The 27,902-nt window shown below is 43.4% G+C and overlaps 1 protein-coding gene across 1 annotated transcript in view; it reads left to right on the forward strand.

Moving 5' to 3' along the window:
- The window catches only part of EEA1 (early endosome antigen 1), a 372,360-nt gene that overhangs the window by 237,910 nt on the left and 106,548 nt on the right, over nucleotides 1-27,902 (forward strand). Inside the window, 1 exon segment of the mRNA XM_029601632.1 lies at nucleotides 13,729-13,884. Coding sequence (XP_029457492.1) covers nucleotides 13,729-13,884 — 156 coding nt within the window.

Consider the following 27,902-nt stretch of genomic DNA (forward strand, 5'->3'; position numbering starts at 1 on the left):
TTTAGAATCTTAGTCTGATACTTAGAGGAATTTGTGAGGTTCTGTTTGAACCACTGAAGAGGGCAACAGCCATAGAGGACAACACTGAGGGTGGTTTTTCTGGTGGCATGTCCCACTTTTCGACTGATAAGTAGTCTTTCCTTGAGGTTACTGATCTTGAAAGTTGTCAGACCGATACAGTAAAAATTGCGGGAGAGCGGGCGAGCGCCCAGGCCACTCTCCTGTGCACGCGATTCAGTAAATAAAATTATTCAAATTAGGGCCCGCGGTAAAAAGAGGCGCTAGGGACACGCCTCCTTTTTGATAGGAGCGGCGGCTGTCAGCGAATTTGACAGCCGACGCTCAATTTTGCCAGCGTCGGTTCTCAAACCCACTGACAGCCACGGGTTCGGAAACCAGATGCCGGCAAAATTGAACATCCTGTTTTCAAGCCGCAGGCCGATTTTAAATTTATTTTTTTTTTTAATTTTTAATTATTTTTAACTTTTGGGACCTCCGACTTAATATCACCACAATATTAAGTCGGAGGATGTACAGAAAAGCAGTTTTTACTGCTTTTCTGTACACTTTCCCAGTGCCGAGAGAAATTAACGCCTACCTCTGGGTAGGCGCTAATTTCTGAAAGTAAAATGTGTGGCTTGGCTGCACATTTTACTCACTGTATCACGCAGGAATAACTAATAGGATCATCAACATGCATTTGCATGTTGCGGGCGCTATTAGTTTTGGGGGGGGGGAAGGGGGTTGGATGTGCGTTTTCAACGTGCTATTATCCCTTACTGAATAAGGGTAAAACTAGCGCGTCAAACGCGGGTTACCAGTGCGCTTCGCCGCATTCAGCCGGAGCGCACTGTACTGTATCGGCCTGTGTGTGTTTCTTGTGGCAATTTGCTCTACGCGTAGAGTATCTGAACTGCAGGCCTTATCTTGCTGGGAGCAGTTTTTATGGGTGAATCCGGGGACAATACAGCTGTGTACTGTTCCTTTTTTGCCAAGTGTTCTCGGATTTTCACTTGAATTAGTCAATTTCCCTGCCATCTCTGGACAGGGAAAGAGATGCAGAGGAATATTGCTTGTGTTAGACCTTGAATGTCAAGAGGTATACCTTGGTGTATTGGGAGGTTTCTAAACCTTGCAGAAAGATAGATTGCCTATTTGTTCTCCACGATGGGAGTAAACAGAGCGAGCCGGTGTCATGGGCTGAGATAGCTAGCTGGATTAAGGCAGTAATCACGGACGTGTTTGTGGATGCTGAAAAACCATTGCCTATTCAGGTTAGGGATCATTCCATTAGAGCTCAGGCAGCGTCATGAGCGGAGGTTAGATTGCTGTCTCCCATCAACATTTGCCGAGCTGCGACGTGGTCCTCCTTACTCACCTTTTCCAGGCATTATCGCCTGGATATGCAGGCCCAGGCGGACACAACCTTTGCATTTGCAGTGTTCGGACCGCAGGCAGCCTCCTGTTCTTTTCGAGAGTAGCTTTGGTACATCGCACTGGTTTTGGATCCACTTGTCCGGATGCCAAGAGAGGAGAAATTACTACTTACCTGATAATTTCCTTTTCTTTAATAAGGACAGGTGGATCTACATTCCCTTCCTTGTCTGCCGGATGGTTATAGTGTTGTCGTCCTGCGTGGCTGTCTGATCCAGGGGCTATTTGTAAGTGTTACTCCAGTTCCTAGGCTAGTGTTATTAAACTCCTTGTCTGACTTCAGTGTTATCCTGTTGGCTAAGTGCTGGAATGGTTATCTGTTAATCAAGTTTTGTTAGCTCTTCCACAGTAGCTTTTGCAGAGAATACTAGTGGGCTGATGTCAGTGCAGGGGTATATATATATATTGTGATGTCAGCTTTGCTCCATCTCCATCTGCTGGTAGAGGTGCATAATCCACTGGTTTTGGATCCACCTGTCCTTAAAGAAAAGGAAATGATCAGGTAAGTAATTTCTTTTCTTTTTTCCCAAAGTTGCCTCAGTAGCCCCCACACAAACTTATCAGTACTGTTTAAAAAAAAAAATATATATATATATTTTTTTTTTTCTTTAAGATGTCCAGCAAGAAAAAACCTACTGTGAGGGGCATTAAGGACTGTGTATGAATAAGAAAATGTCCATTCCTTTTGCTTTCTCCTCTACCAGTTAGGAACAGATGGGTTTATCCTCCCATCCAGTCACTGGAAGACAGAGTTCTATTTTTTTAAATGACATCACTGGCATATATGTCACTGAAAAAACCAGTATGGTCTGTGTTCTCTGTCTAGCAGCTAGAATGGACAGTTGTTAAGGCACACCCTTGTAACCTTATTTTAAAGAAGATTGGAGGGTGTTTGTTTTAGTTACTTTTTAGAGCTGGTATGTCAGCTAATCTTTGAGAGTTTACATTTTCTTTGGCCAAGCTCCTGTTTTGTTTTTTGTTTTTGTCTACTTGTGCAGTTTTAATGCAGCTTTTATATCCCTAATTATAAGGGCTTAAGTTGCTTTAAGCTTATAAATTCTCTAGGAGGAAGCACTCTAAAGACACCTGGAAAAAGGCAAGGCAAAAAAGCTTAACATAAATGAAAAAAAAGAAATGCTGCACAGCTTGCGATGGTAAACAGATGTTAGCCGATTCTCCCCTCTGCTCAGTTTGCTGCAGTTCTGTTGAGTGAAGCAAGTCTACCAAATCAGCATAACAAGCAAAAAAATAAAAGGGGAACTCTGTGGCTATTGGGAGAGTGCAGGCAAAACATTTTTCTAGTTCTGCCGAGACCTTTGGTGATGAGAATTCAGCTGTTACTTATGCGGCGGCCATTTTTACATCATTGTGTTCAGCGACTGGGTCTTATCAGGATTAGTTTTTAGTTAAAGAGCATCCCTGCTTGTTCCCAGAGAGTGATTTGAATGTGCTAGGAAGAATTATGTGTTCCTAATGCTCTAATGCATCAGGTACCCAGGAGATGTGGCTATGCGCCCACTATTGCAACAGGCACTCAATGCGAGCAACCTTTTTATCCAGCTTCAGATTGATCTGGACACTAAATGTACACCCACAGTAGCAAGGGGCAAAATTGGCCAGGAGCTTATCTATTGTGCGTGTATATTGTGTCCAACATTTTTTTTCAGCAGGCCATTTTTGTTATACCTTTACTCTTAAACACCTCAAGCAAGAGATGTTTAAGAATAAAGGTAGGAACCATAGAGGACGCTATTTTTTTTATAATTTCTCCTGAGCCCTTGACTCACGGATTGATCTAATGCCAGCTCCAGGGCTGGAGTTAAATTTGCCATGTTAAAAAGTGTGCGTTGGGTGCCCAGTGATTTTCTGCATTGGAGGTTAATAGCTAATAGTCTCATCTACATAGTACTTATCACATGTAAATTCTATTGGCTACATGGTTGTTTGGATGCACATTTTGGACATTTATTTATTTAGTGGCATTTCTATACCGACGTACGTTGGGAACATCTCGTCTGTTTACAAAGAACAAAACTAGCAACAGGCTTTACATGGAACAAGTAACAATAAGAACGAGGAATGCAAGTGTAAAAGGGGAGACAGTGAACGAATGAACTAGGGAGGGTAGGGGTGCAGGGAAGAGGTGATCTAAAAAATAATATAGATAATAGTACATATTTACAAGGAGGCAGAGGAGATTACATCACCAAGTTACAAGGAGGCAGTAAAGCATGTTATATACAGGTTAAATAACGGGTAAGTCAAGATTGAAATGCTTGTAGGTTCCTGGGATTAAGCTGAACTAGGAGGGGTGGAGAGGGGAGGCAGGCGGTTAGGTGTAGGAGTGGGTGAAGAGCCAGGTCTTCAGGTTCTGCATCGGGTTCTAGTCTAGCATGTCCAAAATGTGCATAAACCTGTGCTAGGCTGAGTGCACTTTATTGCATCGGCCCCAAAATTAGTGAACAGGAGTTTACATGTACCACATTTTTATATGAAGCCCCTTTGATCAGTGGTCTTGTCCCTAACGGGCCGATACAGTAAAGTCTGCGGGCGTTCGCCCGCTCTCCCGGCGCACACACAGGCCACTCTCCTGTGCGCATGATTGTCTATTCAAATGAGGCCCGGCGGTAAAAACAGGCAAAAGGAGATGCTAGGGACACTAGCGCGTCCCTAGTACCTCCTTTTGGACCGGAGCGACGACTGTCAGTGGGTTTGACAGTTGACGCTCAATTTTGCCAGCGTCTTTTCTCGAGCCCGCTGACAGCCACGGGCTCAGAAACTGGACGCTGGCAAAATTGAGGGTCCGGTTTTTGACCTGACAGCCGCGGGCCGACTTCAAATTTTTTTTATTTTTTTTTCGAAATTTTGGGACCTCCAACTTAATAAACTGCTTTTCTGTGCACTTTCCCGGTGCCTGAAGAGCATCCCTGCCTTTGGGTAGGCGCTAATTTCTGAAAGCAAAATGTGCGGCTTGGCTGCACATTTTGTTTTCTGAATCGCGCGGGAATACCTAATAGGGCCATCAACATGCATTTGCATGTTGTGGGCGCTATTAGGTTCGGGGGGTTGGACGCGCGTTTTCGGCCCCTTACTGAATAAGGGGTAACGCTAGCGCGTCGAAAACGTGCGTCCACTGGCGGGTTAACAGTGCGCTCCGTCGGAGCGCATTGTACTATATCGGCCCGTAAGAAAGGGAGAATATCTGGCATCCCTCGATTTAAAGGAAGCCTATTTTCATAGCCCTATGGCAGAGAACTGTCAGAAATATCTTCGAATTTGCATTTTAGGGAAGCATTATCAGTTCAGGCAGTTACCCTTTGGTTTGGCAATAATGCCAAGAACTTTTACCAAAGTGATGGTTATAGTAGCAGCATATCTCAGAAGAGAGGGTATAATGGTGTATCCTTATTTAGACAATTGACTAATTGGAAGCAAGTCATCTGCAGAGAGCTTAATAGTGATGGATCGTGTGGTATTTGTACTTCAGAGGCTGGGTTGGATAATTATCTTTGAGAAAAGCAATTTGATACAGACACAAGATTTAGAGCATTTCAATACATACAGGTTGGGTCTCTTTAACTACAAAGAGAATTCTCAAAATTAATTCTTAGGTATAGAACTTTTCAAGGCAAGTGGCACCCAAAGCTTGGGATTATTTTCAACTCTTAGGATTTATGGCCTCCACACTGGATTTAATTTCCTGGACAAGAATCCATACGCGGCCATTACAGACAGAACTGTTAAAACGGAGGCCACGACTACAAGGTTACAAGTTGGTTTGCTCCTCTCAGGACCAATAAGAGGGTAAACTCTTTGAATGTTCAAAAAGGAGTATCTTTGGAGGATCCAGAGTGGATAGTTATAGTAACAGATGCTAGTCTAAGAGGTTGGGGCCCCATTGTCAAGGCCAATACATTCAGGAATGTTGGCCTGAGAGAGAGAAATTATGAAATACAAATTTTTTAGAAACTAGCAATAAGACTAGCTCTATTCCACTTCCATCATTTGATCAAGAAAAGAGCAGTGTGGGTTCTTTGTGACAGTACTACAACAGTTCCATTTGTAAAGTCAGGGAACGACTGAAGAGACAGCTTTCTTTGGGCAGAGGACAATTTGATGCATTTATTTAAACAATTTATAGCTCACTGATCCACAGATCTCAGTGGGTAACACAGGATCCATATATAATTTAAATCAATGCAGACAGCACATGACTAATGCAACTAACATACAAGAAAAAATAGTGTTTGCTACAAGATCTAACTCTGATAAGTGCAATCAATGGCATCTCAGTAAAAGTCAAGGCAGTTTCTAAAATGAAGCAAGTCATTTTCAGCTCTAAGCTCTTTGGGCAGTGCTTTCCAGAAATTTAGTCCAGCTGTAATAACCTCATCTAGAGAATGAATGTTTAAGCAATACACATTTCAAGGCAAGACAATGTACAAGCAGATTTTCTAAGTCAGAATACAATAGGTCTGTAGATTGGGAGTCAGCTTGCTTATCAACTGATTGTACATCACTGGGGGTAACATCAGATGGATTTGATGGCTACAAACAAGTATAGGAAAGTAATGAGGTTTTACAGCAGACGTAAGAAGTTTGAGAGCAAAGCAATAGATGTTTTGATGCAGTCATGGCCGAAGAAAGGTCTGTTGTATGTATTACTTCCATGGCTGTTGATAGGTCGAACTCTAAGGAAGGTAGAGAGGGAAATGGTAGAAGTAGTTTTAGTAGCCCCAGGTTGGCCAAGAAAGCAAAGGTATGCAAATCTAATGAGGTTGGTGATTGTTCAGCTGTTGAGACTGCCCAAAGACAAGGGTTGTCTTTGTCAAGGGCCAGTTATAATGGATGGCCCATCTCCCTTTTTGTTTATGGCTTGGTGCTTGAAAGGCCGCAGTTTCGCCGGAGTTATTCCCCTTCAGTTGTAGGGACAATTTTGCTTTCAAGGAAAAGATAGACATCCTTAGCATATATACGAATATGGATGGCGTTTGAAATGTGGACAGGTTTGTAAATCTCCTTGGAAGTTGCAAATTAAGGACATTCTTTCATTTTTACAAAAAAGCTTAAAAAGGGTCTGGTGTTTAATTCATTGAAGGTACAGGTGGTGGCAATCTTGAGTTTGAGGCAGAGTTAATGGTCTAATTATAGCCTCAAATAAGGAGCTTGCCAGGTTCTTATGGCCTGGATTGGCCACAGTTGGAAACAGGATGCTGGGCTTGATGGATCCTTGGTCTGACCCAGTATGGCATGTTCTTATGTTTTTAATTGCTTTTTTTTCAACAATAAAGGCAATGTGTAGTTTAACAAATTAACAGGCATATAATACAATCAATTGTACAATAAATACATAAAATATGATTGAATCAGATAAAATAAAAATTAGATGATAGTGGAACAGGGACCTTAGTAACATAAAGCATAAGATATCAGGAGTCCAGTATTTGTAATACATAGGGATTCTCAATTGGAACTCCCACAAGGTGGTTCTAGCCCACAATTATCCTTTGCAGTGGTGTCCAGTCAGTCTGAGGTCATAAACCAGGAATTATTCCTTTCTGAGGTGACCAAGGACCACTCCTCAGTTACCTTCTTCATAATTGGGGTCCTAAATTAGTATTCCCTCACAGCTAGGCTCTGAGGAAGATTCGATGGGACTACCCTCTGACTCCTTCCTGGAGCCTCCAAAACACTTGTTGCCACCAGAAGACCTCTTACTCCAGATTTCTAGACAAGATGAGGAAAGCACTCTTAATGTACGCAAGGACAAAGATTCACATGCAAAGATATATATATTTATATATTTTTGATTTTTATATACCGTGGTTCTTGTAGGGAATACAAATCACACCGGTTTACATCAAACAGGAAGTTGCCCCAAAAGGGAGGGGCTTTACATGAAACAATAGAACTAAGGTAAAAATTGAACTAAAGTACAAAATTGAACATGGGATAGTATAGTATAGTTAAATAAGCAATTGAACTAAGCTTCAACGTATAGTAACAAGTAACAGGTTGAACGAAGCGCAGTGTGTAAAAAGTATAAATAAAATAAATAATATAAAATTAAAATTATAAAATTAAAATTATTTAATTATATAATTAAAATTATATAACAAAATTATAAAATTATATAAAATTATATAACAAAGTGTCTGTAGACATTATGTGGAAAAGTCTGTAAACATTGTGGAAAAAGTACAAAAGTCTGTAAACATTATGTGGAAAAAGTACAGTATCTTGATAGGGGGCAAGGGATGGGTATTTGGTCTCTCTTAGATTTTAGAACCAGCAGCCATTCCAATCCATGATATCCTGCAAGAATTACAAATGAGAATGTGAGGAACCCTATTTCTTATGCCCCAGTTGCAAGGAAACTAGACCTCAGAGTGCAGAAGGTCCCCCAGAAGTTGGAATAGTACAACTAACACATCAATCAGTTGCAATAGAATTGTCTTTTAAAACAGCAAAGAAAACAAGAAAATTTATTTAATGAATTTATATTCTGCTTATTCCACAATTCATAACAGATTCCATAAAAAGCCTAGAAATTTTGGTAGGCAGTATATAAAATTGAATAAATGTTTTCTGGTTATGGCCTCACTTCTTAATTTGCAGATGATACCAAGGTTAAAAAATCCTTACTACTAGCGGAGGACTTTTGATCGGTTCTCCAAGCCCCAATATTAACAGGGCTCGATTATTGTAACTCTATTACTTAGTATCCTGGCAGCATGATAAGAGTTTTTCAAATAGTTAAAATGCTGCGCAAGCCTAAACCAAGTTTTGACCAGCAATCATCATCTCTGGTAGGGGTGAAAATTCCACACTATCTGTAAGAGTGACACAAGATTATCAAAGGTCATTGGGTTCTCTAAATTGTGGTGTCTTGATAATGCTTGCGTTTCTCCAGGTTTATTCATTCTCAGCCTTCAATCTGGAACAATATCACTCTGTGTAACTCCACCTGGAGGTGAAATCACTCCTCAAACAGCAGGCAATAGAACCTGTTCCCATCACCATGGCTAGGGGTTTTACTCCCACTACTTTCTTATCCCAGGAAATTTGTGGGATTGAGATTGATCCATCCTGGATTTAAGAAGCCTGAACAAGCATATACACCAAGAGAATTCAAAATGAATTCCCTCCGCACAATTCTCCCCTTCATCTATAGGGGGGCAGTGGATGTGCACTTTGGATCTAAAGGAAGTTTATACTCATATCCCATCCACTGCTCTTACTGGTATTACGGTATCTGCACTTTATGGTGGACTCCTCCCACTGTCAGTAGAGAGCATTCCCTTTGGCCTACCAGCAGCACTGAGGGTCTTCAAGTGCATGGCAATAATAACCATGCATCTGTGGTGACGGCATCAGAGTCTTCCTTTACTTGGATGACAGGCTTGTTAGGAATTATTAGGAAGGGAATGGTTAATAAAACTGAAAATGTCATAATGCCTCTATCGCTCCATGGTGAGACCGCACCTTGAATACTATATACAATTCTGGTTGCCGCATTTCAAAAAAGATATAGTTGCCCTTCTCTCTACCTTCTCCATTGCAAGGGGATGGAACAAGTCCCTTATGAGGAAAGACTAAAGAGGTTAGGGTTGTACAGCTTGGAGAAGACGGCTGAGGGGGGATATGATAGAGGTCTTTAAGATCATGAGAGGTCTTGAACGAGTAGATGTGAATCTTTTATTTACACTGTTGGATAATAGACTAGGGGGCAATCCATGAAGGTAGCAAGTAGCAAATTCAAGACAAATCAGAGCAAATTCTTTTTCACTCAAAGCACAATTAAGCTCTGAAATTTGTTGCCAGAGGATGTGGTTAGTGCAGTTAGTGTAGCTGGGTTCAAAAAGGGTTTGGGTAAGTTCTTGGAGAAGTCCATTAACTGCTATTAATCAAGTTGACTTAGGGATGGCCTCTATTTACTGGCATCAGTAACATGGGATCCTCTTGGTGTTTGGGTACTTGCCAGTTTCTTGTGGTCTGGTTTGGCCTCTGTTGGAAACAGGATGCTGGGCTTGATGGACCCTTGGTCTGACCTAGCATGGCAATTTCTTATGTTCTTGTAACAACGAATTTCCAGGAAGGTGTATTAGCCTCCCTGCATTCAACTCCTACAGTCATTAGTCAATTCTCAAAATTCACCAGAAACCCTATTTGCCTTCCAGAAAATTAATTGGAGAATGTGTAGATGAATGCTCCTAAGAACAGAAACGAGAGAGCTTTCCTTCCATTCGACTGGGCGAACACTCTCAGGTCCCTAAACACTAATTGGTCAACAGCCAGAGAAGTACTGGTCGTTCTGGGCCACATCGTGGCATACGGCTCCTGCAATGGGGCCTCCGATCCCAGTAGGACCAGCTATCTCAACCCCTGACAGTCAAAATGGAAATGTTACAAAAAATAGAAACACTGCTGGCGGCTAGATACCTGTATCCTTCAGGAGGGAGCACTACGCCATCTACTTTCTTACCAAGTTACCTCCACAAAGGGTTGGGGGCCCAGACTGGGCCTTTCAAAATCAAAGAACTTGGTCATTCATAAAGTTTCAGATCAGCCTCCTAGAATTGAGAGCAAACAGATGCACTCTAACAACTTTCACTCACTGCCTCCAGGGGAAGAGCATTCTCATTCAAACAGATAACTAAGTAGCCATATTCTAGATGAGCAAGCAGGGTGGCATAGGGTCATGGACTCTCTGCCAAGAGATAATAGACATGGGAATGGGCATGCAAACATCAAGCTGTCCTACAAGTGACCTACATTCCTGGGATCTCCAGAATGTTAGCAGATTGCCTCAGCAGAATATTTTGCTCACATGAATGGTCTCTGCAACAATTAACAGCCTTTAGATTGTTCAGTCTGTGGGGACTTCCAGCAATTGACCTCTTTGCATCATAACAAAACAGAAAACTGGAAAAGTTTTGCTCCATTCTTCCCAGCACACTTAGGTTTGCTCCAGATGCTTTTCTACCAATTCCATTAATAGCCAGAATGATACAAAAAATGCTGACCAGGCCTTTCTGATCCTCATAGCTCCAGAATGGCCCAAACAAGCGTGCTTTGCATACCTGGTACCTCTATCCAGCGGTACTCTGATCCAGACCTTCCCTTCCTCAAATTGGATGTTGAGCACTCAGTGATCACAGAATTATTCTTACCCAAGAAGGTTGAGGACATCATAATGTCTGCCAGGAAACTATAAACTAGGAGATCCTACAGTTTTAAATGGAAACTGTTTTCCACATGGTGTCAACATGTTTCCTTGGAACCGTTAATATGCAGTTACAGAACTATTTGTGCTTGTTTTGCTTCAGCTCTTGGCACCTCATCAGTGAGAGTACATCTCTGTGCTATACCAGCTTACCATGCTCAAATCAAGGGTATCCATCATTATACAAGTTCATGAAAGGTTTGTGGCATACTTAACCTCCAGTTGTGAAACCATCTGTTCTATGGGACCTAAATGTACTTGCACAACTGATAAAGCTGCCATTTAAACCATTGGAGTTGGCTTCGCTCAAGTTTCTAACATGTGGGCCGATACAGTACAGTGCACTCCGATGGAGCGCACTGTTAACCCGCCATTGGATGCGCGTTTTCCCTTACCCCTTATTCAGTAAGGGGCCGAAAACGCACGTCCAACCCACCGAACCTAATAGCGCCCTCAACATGCAAGTGCATGTTGATGGCCCTATTAGGTATTCCCGTGCGATTCAGAAAACAAAATGTGCAGCCAAGCCGCACATTTTGCTTTCAGAAATTAGCGCCTACCCAAAGGTAGGCGCTAATTTCTTCGGGCACCGGGAAAGTGCACAGAAAAGCAGTATAAAAACTGCTTTTCTGTGCACCCTCAGACTTAACCTCCAGTTGACCTTGAATACTGTGTACAATTCTGGTCGCCACATCTCAAAAAAGATATAATTGCGATGGAGAAGGTACAGAGAAGGGCTACCAAAATGATAAGGGGAATGGAACAACTCCCCTATGAGGAAAGACTAAAGAGGTTAGGACTTTTCAGCTTGGAGAAGAGACGACTGAGGGGGGATATGATAGAGGTGTTTAAAATCATGAGAGGTCTAGAACGGGTAGATGTGAATCGGTTATTTACTCTTTCGGATAGTAGAAGGACTAGGGGACACTCCATGAAGTTAGCATGGGGCACATTTAAAACTAATCGGAGAAAGTTCTTTTTTACTCAACGCACAATTAAACTCTGGAATTTGTTGCCAGAGAATGTGGTTCGTGCAGTTAGTATAGCTGTGTTTAAAAAAGGATTGGATAAGTTCTTGGAGGAGAAGTCCATTACCTGCTATTAAGTTCACTTAGAGAATAGCCACTGCCATTAGCAATGGTTACATGGAATAGACTTAGTTTTTGGGTACTTGCCAGGTTCTTATGGCCTGGATTGGCCACTGTTGGAAACAGGATGCTGGGCTTGATGGACCCTTGGTCTGACCCAGTATGGCATTTTCTTATGTTCTTATGTTCTTAATATCATGGCGATATTAAGTCTGAGGTCCCGAAGGGTAAAAAAAAGTAAAAAAAAAAAAAAAATAAAAAAAAAATGAAGTTGGCCCGCGGCTGTCGGGTCGAAAACCGGACGCTCAATTTTGCTGTCCAGTTTCCGAGCCCGTGGCTGTCAGCGGGCTTGAGAACAGACGCCGGAAAAATTGAGCGTCGGCTGTCAAACCCGCTGACAGCCGCTGCTCCGGGCCTAGCGCCTCCTTTTGCCTGTTTCTACAGTCGGGCCTCATTTAAATACAGAATCGCACGCACAGGCGAGTGGCCTGTGCATTCGCCCGCTCTCCCGTGGACTTTACTGAATCGGCCCGATGGAAATTAATCCTTGTAGCAGTCACACCAGCCAGAAGAGTTAGCAGACTGCATGCTTTGGTTCATTGTTCTCCTCATATGGAGTTCATGCACAATAGTGTAGTGCTCTGCATCACCTGTAGTTTCTACCGAAAGTAGTATCCATTTTCCATATTAATCAAGTCAACATGTTAGCCATATTCTTCCCTAGGCAATACACATGAAGTTGTGAGAGGCCTTCATACCTTACTCTGTAAAAGGGCCTTGGCTTATTACAGAATAAAACTCTTCCTCATCAGGCTTTGCAACTATTAATCTCGTACGATCCTTATAGACCGGGCATAGCAGTGGCCAAAAGTACATTGTCCAGATAGGCTATATCGCACACTGTTATATGCTAGTAAACCTACAAGTTAGACACCATCAAAGCTCAAGTTAGAGCCATGGCCACTTCAGTGGCTCATCTGCAAGCCGTACCTCTCAAAGATTGCTACAAAGCTGCAACACTGTCAATACATGCTTTTGTGTCCCATTACAGTCTGGATAATCTCTTAAGAAGTGACAGTAAATTCAGACAAGCAGTTTGTGTAACCTCTTCACCCAGTAGTTTATTTTCTGTGGTAAGTTAGTTTTCTTAGTAAGTGCTTTGATGCAACCCTTATCTTGGGACTCCACATATGTCATGGCTAATTCAGCTCTGCTTGTTGATGGAGAAAGCAAGTTTGCTTACTTAAGCAATGCTGTCTGTAGACAGTAGGATGAAATAGCCATGCTAAATATTCGCCTGCCTCCCTGGAGAGTTAACTACCTAGCTAAAATTAGTTCTAAAGCCAACTGAGGGACCTTGTGAGGCAATGCTCACATGAGAATTCTCACATATGCTCAGAGCAAAAGCTGTATAACCTTGCAGAAATGGGTCCATCCGATGCCGCCTGATGTCACTCACATGTTATGGGTATTTCATCCTGTCTACTTAAAATGCCATTTATGGTAAGCAGGCTTGCTTTACATACAGTACCAAAGAAGTTCTCCATGAACACTTCACCTTCCAGCAGAATCCTGTATTTCCCTAAAGGGGCTACTGAAAAGGGGGATACCCTTGCTTTGGCAAGCTGCTATTCAGCAAGTTGGGGGGGGGGGGGGGGGTGAGAACACAATGTTTGAGAGGTGATACTAAACAGACCTGGAGCCCCAAGGAAGTTATAAGCCCCCATTTCTTGCTAGGAACCTCCAGAATTTAGTGCTGCTTGATGCTGCCAACAGCCACAGTCTTGGGAGGGGCTGAAAGTGCTTCTTTTAGGTGAGGTGCCTTCTCTTCATACTTCTGGTTTTGAGTGATAGGGAATTGATTTTTACTGGGTTTTTCCCCCTAGTGATCCAGATTGGCCACTGTCAGGATGTTGTGCTTAATGGTCCATGGTGTTATAAATGAAAGCAAAGTTTTTATATATTTTTTTTGCTTCACAGGAGTTACACAAAGTCAGCACTCAGTTGGATCAGATGACTGCAAAGCTACATGACAAACAGGAGCAATGTGCTCAGCTAGAAACAAGTCTTAAAGAGTACAAGGAAAAACATCTCAGTTTAGAACAGCAAGCAGAAGATTTACAAGGGCAGCTTAAGGTATGTGTTAAGAGAAAATAAACTGGGGCCTAACAATTGCTTTCCCACTAGGACTGAGCCAGAGGTGTTTAAAATGGGCTTTAAAAAGGATAGAATGAGTAGCATGCACTGAACAGAATTGTAGACTTGATTTTTATTCTGTATGTCTTTGCCTTTGGCTCACTGAGAGGCCTATTCACTTTGGCCCGTTTTCTGCAAAGTCTAGAGGTATGCACAAAATCATGCCAAGGGATAAATCTTTGAGACAGAGCAAAAAGATTTCAAATAACCTGCTTATCAGTTGACAGGGGTAGTTAATACAGAATTTAAAATGTCTGTATACAAAGACTAGAAGTCTTAAAAATAGATGGGAGAACTAGACTGTATAGCTCTGAATGCAGAGGTAGATATAATTTGCATCTCAGAGATCTGGAAGAAGGAGGATAACTAATGGGACATGGGTTTTTTGTTTATCGGATCGGGTGCAGCCGATTTAAAAAAAAACAAAACAAAAACGGGCCGGATGAAAAAGAAATGCACGATTTGAACCGATTCCGGTTCCGATTCACATCTCTAATCTATATACAGACAACAACCAACAAGGTCTGAATTATTTAGTCTGGGTAAACAAATAAGCATGGGTATAGCTTGCTTATTGCGGCGGTTACTACCCCTAACTAATTAAGCTAGATATTTCACTTAGAGGCAGTTCCAACACTGCTCTCTACATTAATGGCGGGGGTGGAAGGGAAATAGAATCAAAAGGTTACTAAGAGCCAAGAGTAACAGATAAGTATGAGAGAAAAAAAAAAGTGCAAAACTTGCTGGGCAGACTGGATGGGCCGTTTGGTCTTCTTCTGCCGTCGTTTCTATGTTTCTGTACTGTGATACCAGGGTACAGATTATATTGCAGTGATAGGATGCATCAAATTGGAGGGGTGGCGCCTATATATTAGGGGGCATAGAGTCAAGTAGGATAAAAGTTCTATACAAAACAAAAAATGCACTGAAGAATCTTTATGGGTAGAAATCCAGTGTGAGAAGGGGAATAGAATAACACTGGTCGTGTACTATTGTCCTTCTGGCCAGAATAAATGGACAAGCGAAATGCTAACAGAAATTAGGGAAGCTAAGAAAATAAGCATCATGGTAATAATGGGTGATTTAAATTACTCCAGTACTGACAGCGTAATTATCACATCAGCAATATGCAAAGGAGATAAAGTTTTTAGATTAAATAAATGGAGCAGTTGGTCTAAGAACCAACCAGAGAGGGAACTGTTTTAGACCTAATCCTTAGTAGAACAATATGATTTGGTGCAAGAGGTAACCGTGTTGGAGCCACTTGGTAATACTGGGTATAACATCAAATTGCATTTGATAACTGGAGGGAGGACACTAAGGAAATCTACTGCAATAGCATTTAGATTTCAAAATGGAAACTATGATAAAATGAGGAAAATGGTTAGAAAAAACTGAAAGGCGCAATTAGGTTAAGAGTTTACATCAGGCATGGATGTTTAAAATACCATCTTGGAAGCTCAGACCAGATGTATTCCACATACACAAAAAAAATGGAAGACAGACCAAACAACCTGGCATGGTTAAAAAGTGAGAGGCAATTCTAGCCAAATTAACATCTTTCAAAAAATGGATCAAAAAACAGGAAACTGTTGATAAAGAAAGCAGACAGAATTTGAAAAGAAGCTTCACCTCAATCTACATATTCTGAAATAGATATGATTATCTGTTCCTCTTCCTTGTAAGGGCAAGTTATGAAAGCAGGGATAGAGACTAGGATGTGGACTCATCATGCACCTATCTGGGTGAAATGTAAAAAAAAAAAAAAAAAATGTTTTGCCAGTATGCAGCTAAGATTTTGGATACTTAATGATGCCTTATTAAGGAATGAGGAAATTTGTCAGAATATCAAATTGGAAATTAAGCATTTATCGTTAAATGATATGGGGGATATAAACTCCTCTGTACTGTGGGATGGGTTAAAATGTTTTACAGGGAAACTTAATAATGTGAGCCTCACGGGACAAAAAGGAAAAACAGCAGAAAGTCAATCCGAGGACTTTCATAGCTGCTTTGGAAAGGCTCATAAAATATTGGGGCAGCTGAAATCACTGACTGTTGAGCAGATTAATTAAATGATACAGACGAGGCAGACACGATGAGCATGGGAATAAGGCATCTAAGTTGTTATCACTGAAATTGTGGGAAAAAAAGGATAGTCCAGACACAGATCTCTTGTATGCATAATAAAGGAAATTATATGAACGGCATAAGATTTTGCAGAGATTCACGAAATTCTACCAGGATTTGTATAAGGGAGATACATCTAGAAAAGTTGAGGGCATTGATACCTAGTTAGCAGAAGTCCAAATACCAGTTTTGAAAGCAGAGTAGTAAGAATGCTTAAATAGAGAAATCACAGAATTTGAAATACTTTCAGCAGCAAAAAGTTTGAAATTAGATAAATCACTCATGCTTGATGGGTATATTCTCACAGGACGGTAGTCCTCAATATGGGTGACATCACAGGATGGAGCCCAATCACAGAAAACTTCTGTCAGTTTTCAGAACTTTGACTGGCCCCTACTGGGCATGCCCAGCATGGCACCAACCCTGCAGCCAGCAGGGGTCCCCCTTCAGTCTTCTTTTTTCTGCGCAGCAGTAGCCTCTCGGTAAAGGAGCTCTGCAGAGATTCCTGACAGGAATTTTCCTCACGGAATTACTAAAAGTTAATATGCCCCACAGGGGTCCCTCCTCTAACTTTTTTCAGACCGCGGTACTCCAGTAAGTTTTTATCCGTTTTCCGTCAATTACCGTCGAGTTTGTCCCTCGCGGCCTACTGGCCGTCGACCGTACTGCGGCTCGATTTTTTGCCATGGCGTCGGGGTTCCGTCGGTGCCTGGACTGTACCCGCACCATGTCCATTACAGACCCCCATAAAGTCTGTGTAATGCAGTGGTTCTCAACCCTGTCCTGGGCCCCCACCCCCCAGCCAGTCGGGTTTTCAGGATATCCACAATGAATATGCATGAGAGAAAATTTGCATACACTGCCTCCATAACATGCAAATTTTCTCTCATGCATATTCATTGTGGATATCCTGAAAACCCGACAGGCTGGGGGGGGGGGTCCCGAGGACAGGGTTGAGAACCACTGGTGTAATGCGTCTTGGACGCGAGTACGATGTCTTGACCTGCACCAAATGTGCCCTAATGACACCAAAGGGTCGCAAAACCAGAATGGAGAAGATGGAACTTCTCTTCCATGCTCAAACCCCGACTCCGTCCATTGCATAGACGAGGTCAGAGCTGGAACCATCAACTTCGCGCCAGCATCGACCACCGGCCGGTGACTGCCTGGCATAGACGACTTCACGGCCATAGACACCCTCTACTCCCCCTCAGGACCGAGGGGATCGCAGGGACCAACATCGCCATTGACACTGTAAGTCTCGGACCATTGAGGGAGCGAAATCGACCTCGCTATCGTCCGAGCCGCTGTCGAAGAAACCCCGTCCAGAAAAGTCACCGACCGTTTCTGCGACGGGTCACTAAGGCAACCCTCACCCGACGGGATCGGGAGCCACAACTCCACCTTTAATGATGGTCCCTCCGGCTATGCCTCTGCCTCCCTCTTCTGTTCCGGAGCCGGGGCTGCTTGCTCCAGGTCTCCAGAAGAACTGGACCGGCTGGTTCAGGAGGCCATCGACAAGGCGATGCAACGACTTCAGTTTCCTCTGACACCGGTACTGATTGTGGAACTGATCATTGACCCGATACTGGCACCGCTGCTGTCCAGGATGGAAGCGCTCATGGCCTCTTCCACCGATGGATCCCGGGTCTCCAATGGCTCCAGTGCCCTCCCCACTTAGTGTCATCAGGAGGAGAAATACCGTTCCGCATCCCTCCATCGGGAGTTCTGCCTCAGCCATCGATGCCGATAGGTCCCTCGCCACCGATCCAACCATCGGTGCCGATACATCCATCAGTGCCACCGAGCCATCCTTCGATGCCTTCGTCTGTGCCTCCAATAATTCCTTCAATTTTTTCGGAGCCTAGACCAGGACCTTAAGGTATCCCACCATCCCGTCCCCCTCTAGTTCCTAGAGGGACAGTGCTGATCTTTATTTTATTTTTATTTTTATTTCATTCCATTTTATTTTTTCTTCCGCTATTCTCCACTCCTTTTTCTACATATCTTTTTAGTTCCTTCTCCCTAACTAAGCCTAGTAAAAGCACAACAAATTTTGGATTATTCATTTGTTAGACTTTTTTATTACTTATGACCTTCATTACTATGTAATCCAATTCTTATTTACCTTGATTACTATGTAATTCAAATTGTATACTTGGTTTTTCTTCTCTTTGACTATGTTACTTAAAGTTGCTTAAATGTTCATTGTTCCATGTAATGCCGTCAGGCAAGTTTTTGTTCTTTGTAAACCGGTTTGATTTGCATCTAATGTAGGAAGATCGGTATAAAAAAACAATAAATAAATAAATGATACCTGGACTGATGATTCCTCTCCAGACACCGATGATTTACCTTCACCACCTTCACCCACTGAAAGTAGGAAGCGTTCTCCTCCAGAGGACCTCTCCTTTATAAATTGTGTGAAGGAAATGTCTGAATTGGTTCCTTTCCAATTACAGACTGAACAGGATGATAGGCACCAGATGATAGAGTTGCTCCAATTCCTGGATGCCCTTAAAGTAATCACCTCTATCCACCAGGTTCTTCTGGATCTCCTCAAGAAGAACTGGGAACATACTGGCTCCAGTGCACAGGAAAGCTGACACTACCTATTTGGTGCAGTCAGCTCCAGGCTTTCAGAAATCACAGTTAGATCACCACTCTGTAGTGGTGGAATCTGCACAGAAGAGAGCAAAAAGGTTGAAGCCTCACTCTTCTGTTTCACCTGGCAAGGCCGAGTCTTCCAAGGGTCCATGCTTATCTCCCGGATTGCCGCCTATCAGCTTTATATGACCCAATATAATAGGAAAAGAATTCTGCTACTTGTGGCTCTTGTACGTATATATTATAGAGAAGATGTGGATGACCATCATAAGTGTCTGGTCACTGGCTCGTTATGATGCCTTTAATGACACTAAGACCTGGTATATATAGTGCAGAAGGCTGTATATTCTTTGTTAAAGCCTAAAAGCACAATATCCAGTTTAATCATAGGTCTTTCCTCATCACAGTTTTTTATATGCTCAAGATCAAATAACTGTAATAAGCATATGATAGTGCACTAAACGTAATTTGGAGTGCACTTATCTTGGTCTTGAAGGTGATCCTCCAATTCTGCAGGGTTTCGGAGTATAACACTCCTTCAGGGAGCCTCAGGATATCTTGATTATTAAACTTGAGCTTTCATAAGCGTGCTCGCAGCCGCATGGTCCCCGCTATGGTTGTGGATGCCGCGTCAAATATAATAGGGTCATTTTTAAGCAGATACAGGACTTCTCGGACTCCCTGCCTCAGCAATTTCAAGAACAATTACAAACCCTAGTAAACAAGGGTTTTGAGGCAGGCAAACATGAAACATAGAAATGACGGCAGAAGAAGACCAAATGGCCCATCCAGTCTGCCCAGCAAGCTTCACACATTTTTTTCTCTCATACTTATCTGTTTCTCTTAGCTCTTGGTTCTATTTCCCTTCCACCCCCACCTTTAATGTAGAGAGCAGTGATGGAGCTGCATCCAAGTGAAATATCTAGCTTGATTAGTTAGGGGTAGTAGCCGCCGCAATAAGCAAGCTACACCCATGCTTATTTGTTTTACCCAGACTATGTTATACAGCCCTTATTGGTTGTTTTTCCTCTCCCATGCTGTTGAAGCAGAGAGCCATGCTGGATATGCATCGAAAGTGAAGTATCAGGCACATTTGGTTTGGGGTAGTAACCGCCGTAACAAGCCAGCTACTCCCTGCTTTGTGAGTGCGAACCCTCTTTTCTTCTCCCCTGCCGTTGAAGCAGAGAGCTCTGCTGGATGTGTGGAGTATCAGTTTTTCTTCTCCCCTGCCGTTGAAGCAGAGAACTATGCTGTATATGCATTGAAAGTGAAGTATCAGGCTTATTTGATTTGGGGTAGTAACCGCCGTAACAAGCCAGCTACTCCCCTCTTTGTGAGTGTGAATCCTTTTTACCACATTTCCTCTTGCTGTTGAAGCTTAGAGCGATGTTGAAGTCACAGTAAGCATGTGTATGTTTATTTAATAAGGGTATTGTCTCCAGGCAGTAGCCATCATTCTGGCGAGTCACCCACTCTTCATTGGCGGCCTCTTGACTTTATGGATCCACAGTGTTTATCCCACGCCCCTTTGAAGTCCTTCACAGTTCTGGTCTTCACCACATCCTCCGGAAAGGCATTCCAGGCATCCACCACCCTCTCCTTGAAGAAACACTTCCTGACATTGGTTCTGAATATTCCTCCCTGGAGCTTCAAATCGTGACCCCTGGTTCTGCTGATTTTTTTCCTACGGAAAAGGTTTGTTGTTGTCTTTGGATCATTAACACCTTTCAAGTATCTGAAAGTCTGTATCATATCACCTCTGCTCCTCCTTTCCTCCAGGGTGTACATATTTAGATTCTTCAATCTCTCCTCGTACGTCATCCGATGAAGATCCTCCACCTTCCTGGTCGCCCTTCTCTGTACCGCCTCCATCTTGTCTTTGTCCTTTTGAAGATATGGTCTCCAGAACTGAACACAATACTCCAGGTGAGGCCTCACCAAGGACCTGTATAAGGGAATAATCACTTCCCTTTTCTTACTCGATATTCCTCTCTCTATGCAGCCCAGCATTCTTCTGGCTTTAGCTATCGCCTTGTCACATTGTTTCGCCGACTTCAGATCATTAGACACCATCACCCCAAGGTCCCTCTCCTGCTCCGTGCACATCAGCCTTTCCCCCCCCCCCCCATCGAATACAGTTCATTCGGATTTCCACTCCCCATATGCATGACTTTGCACTTCTTGGCATTGAATCTCAGCTGCCATATCTTCGACCACTCTTCCAGTTTGCTTAGATCTCGTCTCATTCTCTCCACTCCTTCCGGCGTGTCCACTCTGTTGCAGATCTTAGTGTCATCCGCAAAAAGACAAACCTTACCTTCTATCCCGTCCGCAATGTCGCTCACAAAGATATTGAACAGGACCGGTCCCAACACCGATCCTTGCGGTACACCACTTAAAACCGCTCTCTCTTCAGAGAAGGTTCCATTTACCATCACACATTGTCTTCTGTCCGTCAACCAATTTGCAATCCAGGTCACCACCTCGGCACTCACTCCCAAGCTTCTCGTTTTATTCACCAGTCTCCTGTGCGGAACCGTATCAAAAGGTTTGCTGAAATCCAAGTATATGATATCGAGCGCTCTTCCTTGATCCAATTCCTTGGTTACCCAGTCAAAAAAGTCAATCAGATTTGTCTGACAGGATCTTCCTCTGGTGAATCCATGCTGCCTCTGGTCCATCAATTCTCCCGACTGTAGATAGTTCACTATTCTCTCTTTCAACAGTGACTCCATTACTTTTCCCACCACCGAAGTGAGGCTAACCGGTCTGTAGTTACCAGCCTCCTCTCTGCTCCCACTCTTGTGAAGCGGGACCACCACCGCTCTTCTCCAATCACTCGGCACCACTCCCGTTTCTAGGGATCTATTGAACAGGTCGCACAGCGGTCCCGCCAGCACATCTCTGAGCTCCCTCAGTATCCTTGGATGAATCCCATCAGGCCCCATGGCTTTGTCCACTTTCAGATTCTTTAGCTCTTCCCATACATTATCTACTGTAAATGGATTTTCCTCTGTTCCGCTTCCCTCCAGTTTCTTGTTGTGTAGAGATGGTCCTTCTCCAGGGTCTTCTTTAGTGAACACAGAGCTGAAGTATTCGTTTAATATTTCTGCCATTTCTTCGTCTCTCTCCACACATTGATCATTTCCACCTTTCAATTTCACTATACCACTTTGGACTTTTCTCTTTTCGCTGATGTATCTGAAAAATGTTTTGTCACCATATTTTATCTCCTTGGCAATCCTCTCTTCCGCTTGACTTTTTGCCAACTTGATTAATTTCTTAGTCTCCCTCAGTTGAATCAGATATTCTTCTTTGTGCTCCTCCCTTTGGGATCTTTTGTATTTCTTGTATGCAGTTCTTTTAGCTTTAATTTTGTCAGGAGCCTGGAAGATCAGAACATCTTATGACATCTCTGATACTTCTACTAGAGTATATGCAGCTGCTATTTCGGCGAGAAGGTGGGCCTGGCTCAAGTCTTCTGACCTTCGTCCAGAAGTACAAGACAGGTTATCCAACCTACCTTGTGTCGGAGATCATCTGTTTGGCGAACAGATTCAACGGACGGTGGCGGAACTAAAGGACCATCATGAGACCCTAAGACAGCTTTCTCTGATGCCTTCTGACTTCTCTTCAAAACAGCCCTTCAGGAAGGACTCTAAGAAGTCCTCCTTCCGCCCAAAGAAGTCCTACCCACCACCAACCAGATCTCATGCTACGAGACCTTATCAAAAACCGCAGTCTCGTCAAACACGTAAACAAAAGCCACAAGCAGCTCCTCAACCAGGGCCTGCTTCAGGTTTTTGACTTCCACCTAGAGAGCAGCAGCCAGATTCCACTGCCTCACATACCTCTGGGAGGTCGATTGTGCCACTTCCACAACATATGGCACTCAATCACCTCAGACCAATGGGTTTTGGCAATAATTGTGCAGGGTTACCATCTGAACTTTCTCTCCATGCCTCCGGACTCCCCATCTCCACCAATGTGTAGAACATCAGATTACTCCATTCTTCTGGATCAAGAGGTCTCCCTCCTTCTCCAGTCCAAAGCAATAGAACCCATACCATACTCTCAGTGCGGCCTATGGTTCTATTCCCGGTACTTTCTAATCCCCAAAAAATCGGGAGGCATTTGTCCTATTCTGGACCTACGGGTCCTCAACAAGTACCTCCAGCGAGAAAAGTTCAAGATAGTCACCTTGGACTTCTACCTCTTCTACAAAGAGGAGATTGGCTTTGCTCTCTGGACCTCTAGGGGACATACTCATATTGCGATAACTCCATCTCATCGCAAATACCTGAGATTTCTAGTAGGCCCCAAGCACTATCAATATCGGGTGCTTCCATTCGGCCTAGCATCTGTGCCACGAGTCTTTACAAAATGCCTCATAGTCGTTGCAGCCTTCCTCAGAACCCAAGGTGTTCACATCTACCCCTACCTGGACGATTGGTTAATCAGGGCTCCCACTCAGCAAGCTGCTCTGTTGTCCCTCAATCTAACCTTACGCACTCTAATTTCATTAGGATTTCTCATCAACTATGTCAAATCCTACTTAGTCCCATCTCAAACCTTGTCGTTCATTGGGGCAGACTTGGACACCTTGCAGGCAAAGGCTTTCCTGCCTCGACAACGAGCACTAACTCTCATAGCTCTTTCTCACCAGCTGCAGTCTCAGCACTCTGCGACTGCACGCCACTTTCTCGTCCTCCTGGGACACATGGCGTCCTCAGTCCATGCCACACCAATGGCCCGCTTGGCCATGAGACTCATGACTGGACTCTAAGGTCTCAATGGACTCAATCCATTCAGCCCCTGTCAACCGTTGTCCACGTCACCGACTCACTCTGTCTGTCTCTCGCCTGTTGGAAAAATCAGATCAATCTCCTCCATGGCTTGCCCTTCCAGGCTCCAGACCCTCAAATCACTCTCACCACCAACGCTTCCAACCTCTGATAGGGAGCCCACGTGGCCGATCTGCAGACACAAGGATCTTGGTCTCCAGAGGAAGCCAAACACCAAATAAATTTCCTGAAGCTTCGAGCAATCAGATATGCTCTCAGGATTTTTCAGGATCGCCTCTGAAATCAAGTTGTCCTGATTCAGGCGGACAACCAAGTGGCCATGTGGTACATCAACAAGCAGGAAGCTGCGCAGATTTGGGCAGAAGCTCTCTCCCATTTGATGTACCTCAGGGCCACCTACTTGCTGGGAGTAGACAATGTGCTGGCAGACAAGCTGAGTCACGTCTTTCAACCGCATAAGTGGTCTCTCAACCCCTCGGTAGCGAACTCCATCTTCCAACAATGGGGATATCCTTGGATAGACCTCTTTGCGTCCCCACAAAACCGCAAAGTGGAGAACTACTGCGCTCTCATTCACAGCAAACACTCTCAACCCAGAGACGCATTCTCCCTCTCATGGGCAACCGGTCTGCTCTATGCATTCCCTCCACTTCCTCTTTTCTTGACGACTCTCGTGAAGTTACGTTAGGACAAGGGAACCACGATCCTGATAGCATCTCACTGGCCACGCCAAGTGTGGTTTCCAATACTACAGGATCTCTCCATCTGCAGGCACATTCCCTTGGGAAAGGACCCGCTTCTGATCACTCAAAACAACGGGTGCCTACTCCATCCCAATCTTCAAGCCTTGTCCCTGATGGCATGGATGTTGAAAGGTTAATCAGTCAGCCACTTAACCTTTCTGAACCAGTTTCCCGTGTCTTGATTGCTTCACGGAAGCCTTCCACGAGAAAATCTTACTCTTACAAATGGAAAAGGTTCACGTCATGGTGCTCTTCTCAGTCCCTTGACCCCTTTTCCTGTCCAATCCCGAAGTTTCTGGACTATCTCTGGCATCTATCAGAGTCAGGTCTTAAGACTTCTTCCATCAGAATGCATGTCAGTGCGTTAGCTGCCTTCCATAAAGGAGTTGGGGATGTCCCTATATCAGTACAACCCCTTGTAACACGTTTTTTGAAGGGCTTGCTCCACATCAAGCCTCCACTACGTCCTCCGGCCCCTTCTTGGGACCTTTAATCTGGTTTTAGGTCGGCTCATGAAACCACCATTCGAGCCTCTTCACTCTTGTGAACTTCGATATCTCACATGGAAAGTGATTTTCCTTTTGGCTATCACTTCAGCTCGCAGAGTTAGTGAATTGCTGGCCCTTGTTACCTATCTGTCTTACACTAAACTTCTGCAGGACCGGGCAGTACTCCGCACTCACCCTAAATTCTTACCTAAGGTAGTTTCAGATTTTCATCTCAATCAATCTATCATACTACCTACCTTTTTTCCCAGGCCCCATGCCAATCCAGGAGAACAGGCTCTGCATACCCTTGACTGTAAATGGGCTCTTGCATTCTACCTAGCTGCCCACAGGGAAAGCACTCAATTGTTTGTCTCTTTCCACCCTAACAAGTTGGGGAAGCCTGTGGGTAAGCAGACTCTCTCCTCCTTGTTGGTGGACTGCATATCATCATGCTATCAGCAAGCGGGCATTCCATTTCAAGACCATATTAAAGCACACTCTGTGAGGGCCATGGCGACTTCAGTAGCACACCTGCGATCGGTGCCGCTTCCTGACATTTGCAGGACTGCTACCTGGAGTTCTCTCCACACCTTTGCAGCCCACTATTGCTTGGACAAAGCCGGAAGACAGGATTCCATCTTTGGCCAGTCTGTCCTTCGTAACCTATTTACAACGTGACGTACCTACACCCTTTCGCCTGCCCGGTGGGGTTCAGGATGCCCTATACCAAATTCCACCCCAGTTGTTGTGCCTGTTGCATGCCTTTGGGTACATTTGGTGCATGTTCAGACATCCTCACCCATATGTGAGGACTACCATCCTGCTTGTCCTATGAGAAAGCAAATGTTGCTTACCTGTAACAGGTGTTCTCACAGGACAGCAGGATGTTAGTTCTCCCGAAACCCGCCCGCCGCCCAGCAGTGTTGGGTTCGTAACGTTTTATTTTATTTTTCGGCACTGCCTGTAGCTTTTAAATATGACTGAAGGGGGACCCCTGCTGGCTGCAGGGTTGGTGCCATGCTGGGCATGCCCAGTAGGGGCCAGTCAAAGTTCTGGAAACTGACAGAAGTTTTTCGTGATTGGGCTCCATCCTGTGATGTCACCCATAAGTGAGGACTAACATCATGCTATCCTTTGAGAACACCTGTTACAGGTAAGCAATATTTGCTTTGCCTGTTTTTACAAAAAAATTGGAGCTTTATTAGTGAGACCATTGAAAGAGATGTTTATCTACCTACTAAGGGAAAGGGGAGTTGCTTCCTTCGATGAGGGTAGCAGGAATTTAGTTTCTTCCAAAAGAAAATAGAGATAGGACTTATAGAGGGTTCTGTCGGCCAATATCATTATTAAGCATTGTCATCAAACTTCTGGCTAAAATTTTGGCAGATAGATTGCCCAGGGTTATGCCTGATTTGATCCATGTGGACCAGATTGGTTTCGTTTTAGGGAGGCAAACTTCTGATAATTTCAGGAGATTATTAAACCTAGTCTGGGCAGCAAAGGAAAATAAATAAGCCTCTTTCTTTTTGGCCTTTGCAGAAAAGGCCTTTGATAGGGTTAATTGGGCATTTATGTATAAGGTGTTAAAGAAGGCTAGAGTTAGATAATTTCTGTACTTAAGTTTGTAAATTATATGCCTGCCCTCAAGCATGTGTAAAAGCTAGTAGGGGATATTCTGAAATATTTGTTAGAAGAGGGAACTAGACAGGAGTGGCTTTGTCCCCACTTCTTTTTGCTCGGTAATAGAAACTCTAGCGGAGAGAGTGAGGAGTAATCCAAACATCCAGGGAATCCAGATTAGTTGGGATGAATAAAAAATATCTCTTTACAGGTGATGTGATGTTATCCTGACTAATCCTGTTACTTCCCTTCAAAATTTAATATGCCTTAAGTGATATGGGAAAGTAGCAAGGTTTAAAGTCAGTGTGAGCAAATCTGAAATTTTGATTATCCATCTGCCAGGCTGCTTGGAGGCTCAGTTGCAACAGAATTTTCCTTTCTGGTGGGCCCAGTATTCCATAAAATATATGGGAGTGAAAATTAATAAAGATTAGACAGCTGGCACACATCAATTATAACACTTTAGTTACTGAAATCTTACAGGATCTACAATCTTGGAAATTTTCATATCTCTTGGCTGTGGAGAATAGCGATGCTTACAATGAATGATCGATCTTACTTGTGCTACCTCGTTCAAATATTCCCTTTGCACTCTCACCTACCATGCTGAAAAGGATCCAAAACATTTTTTTAAATTTGTTTGGTGACAGAAAGCACCTAGTTCAACTCTGGGTTGAGAGCTGCAGTTCTCTTGAAAGGTCCTACAGTTACAATACTACTTGGGCAGTCTCTGTAAAGTTTAATAGATATATAGATTATGCATTTACCAAAAGGAATGGAAGGATTGGGAGTCCCAAATGTAGAAAGATATTCTAAGGTAGTACAGGTAAGAGCTATGTTGGGGTGACATGGGAATATTCGGGAGAAAGTTGTGAGTACAGCTAGAGCAATTTTTCCTGGGAGAAAGGTTACTGTGCTTTTATCCTTGGATATTCAAGGGCAAGAGATGAGTTTTTCTGAATAATCCCTTCACTTGGACATACCATGGAAGTATGAAAATCCATTCAAGATAATCTTTTTGGGGAGAGTACTCCTTGTTAACCCCATTTCAGTATAAGGAATTTATGGCTGGGTTAGAAGGGAAGTGCTTCATGAACTGGGAGACTGCTGTCCTTTCTGTCTGGGACATTTTTTGGGTCCACTGGGATGGTTGGAATTCCCAGTATTAAGAGAAATATTGCTTAAGGGACACTGATCAATTTGCATATTTGCAAGTTAAACATTATATAAAAGAGATATTGATAAATAATGGCTTGGCAAATGATATTCTGTTGTGGAAAAGTTTTGTTGGGATGGCCCACCTCTTAAGGGCTTCATATCGAAGCTACATAAAATATGAGCAGCCCTAAAGAGGGGAAATGAAAACATGAAATGGCTTGGCAGAGAGACTTAGCGACCTTTCAAGATGAAGTATGGGAAGATTTTAGAAGGTACATTGCCAAGGCATCTATTTCTGCACTGTTGGTAGAAAGCTCTTCAACCTTTGCACTCTGACAATATTTTTGTGAAATGTTGGAAGGATTGTGGGGAGAATAGGTGCTCTGGGACATCTGTGGTAGCTTTTC

Source organism: Rhinatrema bivittatum, chromosome 4 (genome assembly GCF_901001135.1).
Source record: "Rhinatrema bivittatum chromosome 4, aRhiBiv1.1, whole genome shotgun sequence".
In the NCBI taxonomy this organism is placed as follows: Eukaryota; Metazoa; Chordata; class Amphibia; order Gymnophiona; family Rhinatrematidae; genus Rhinatrema; species Rhinatrema bivittatum.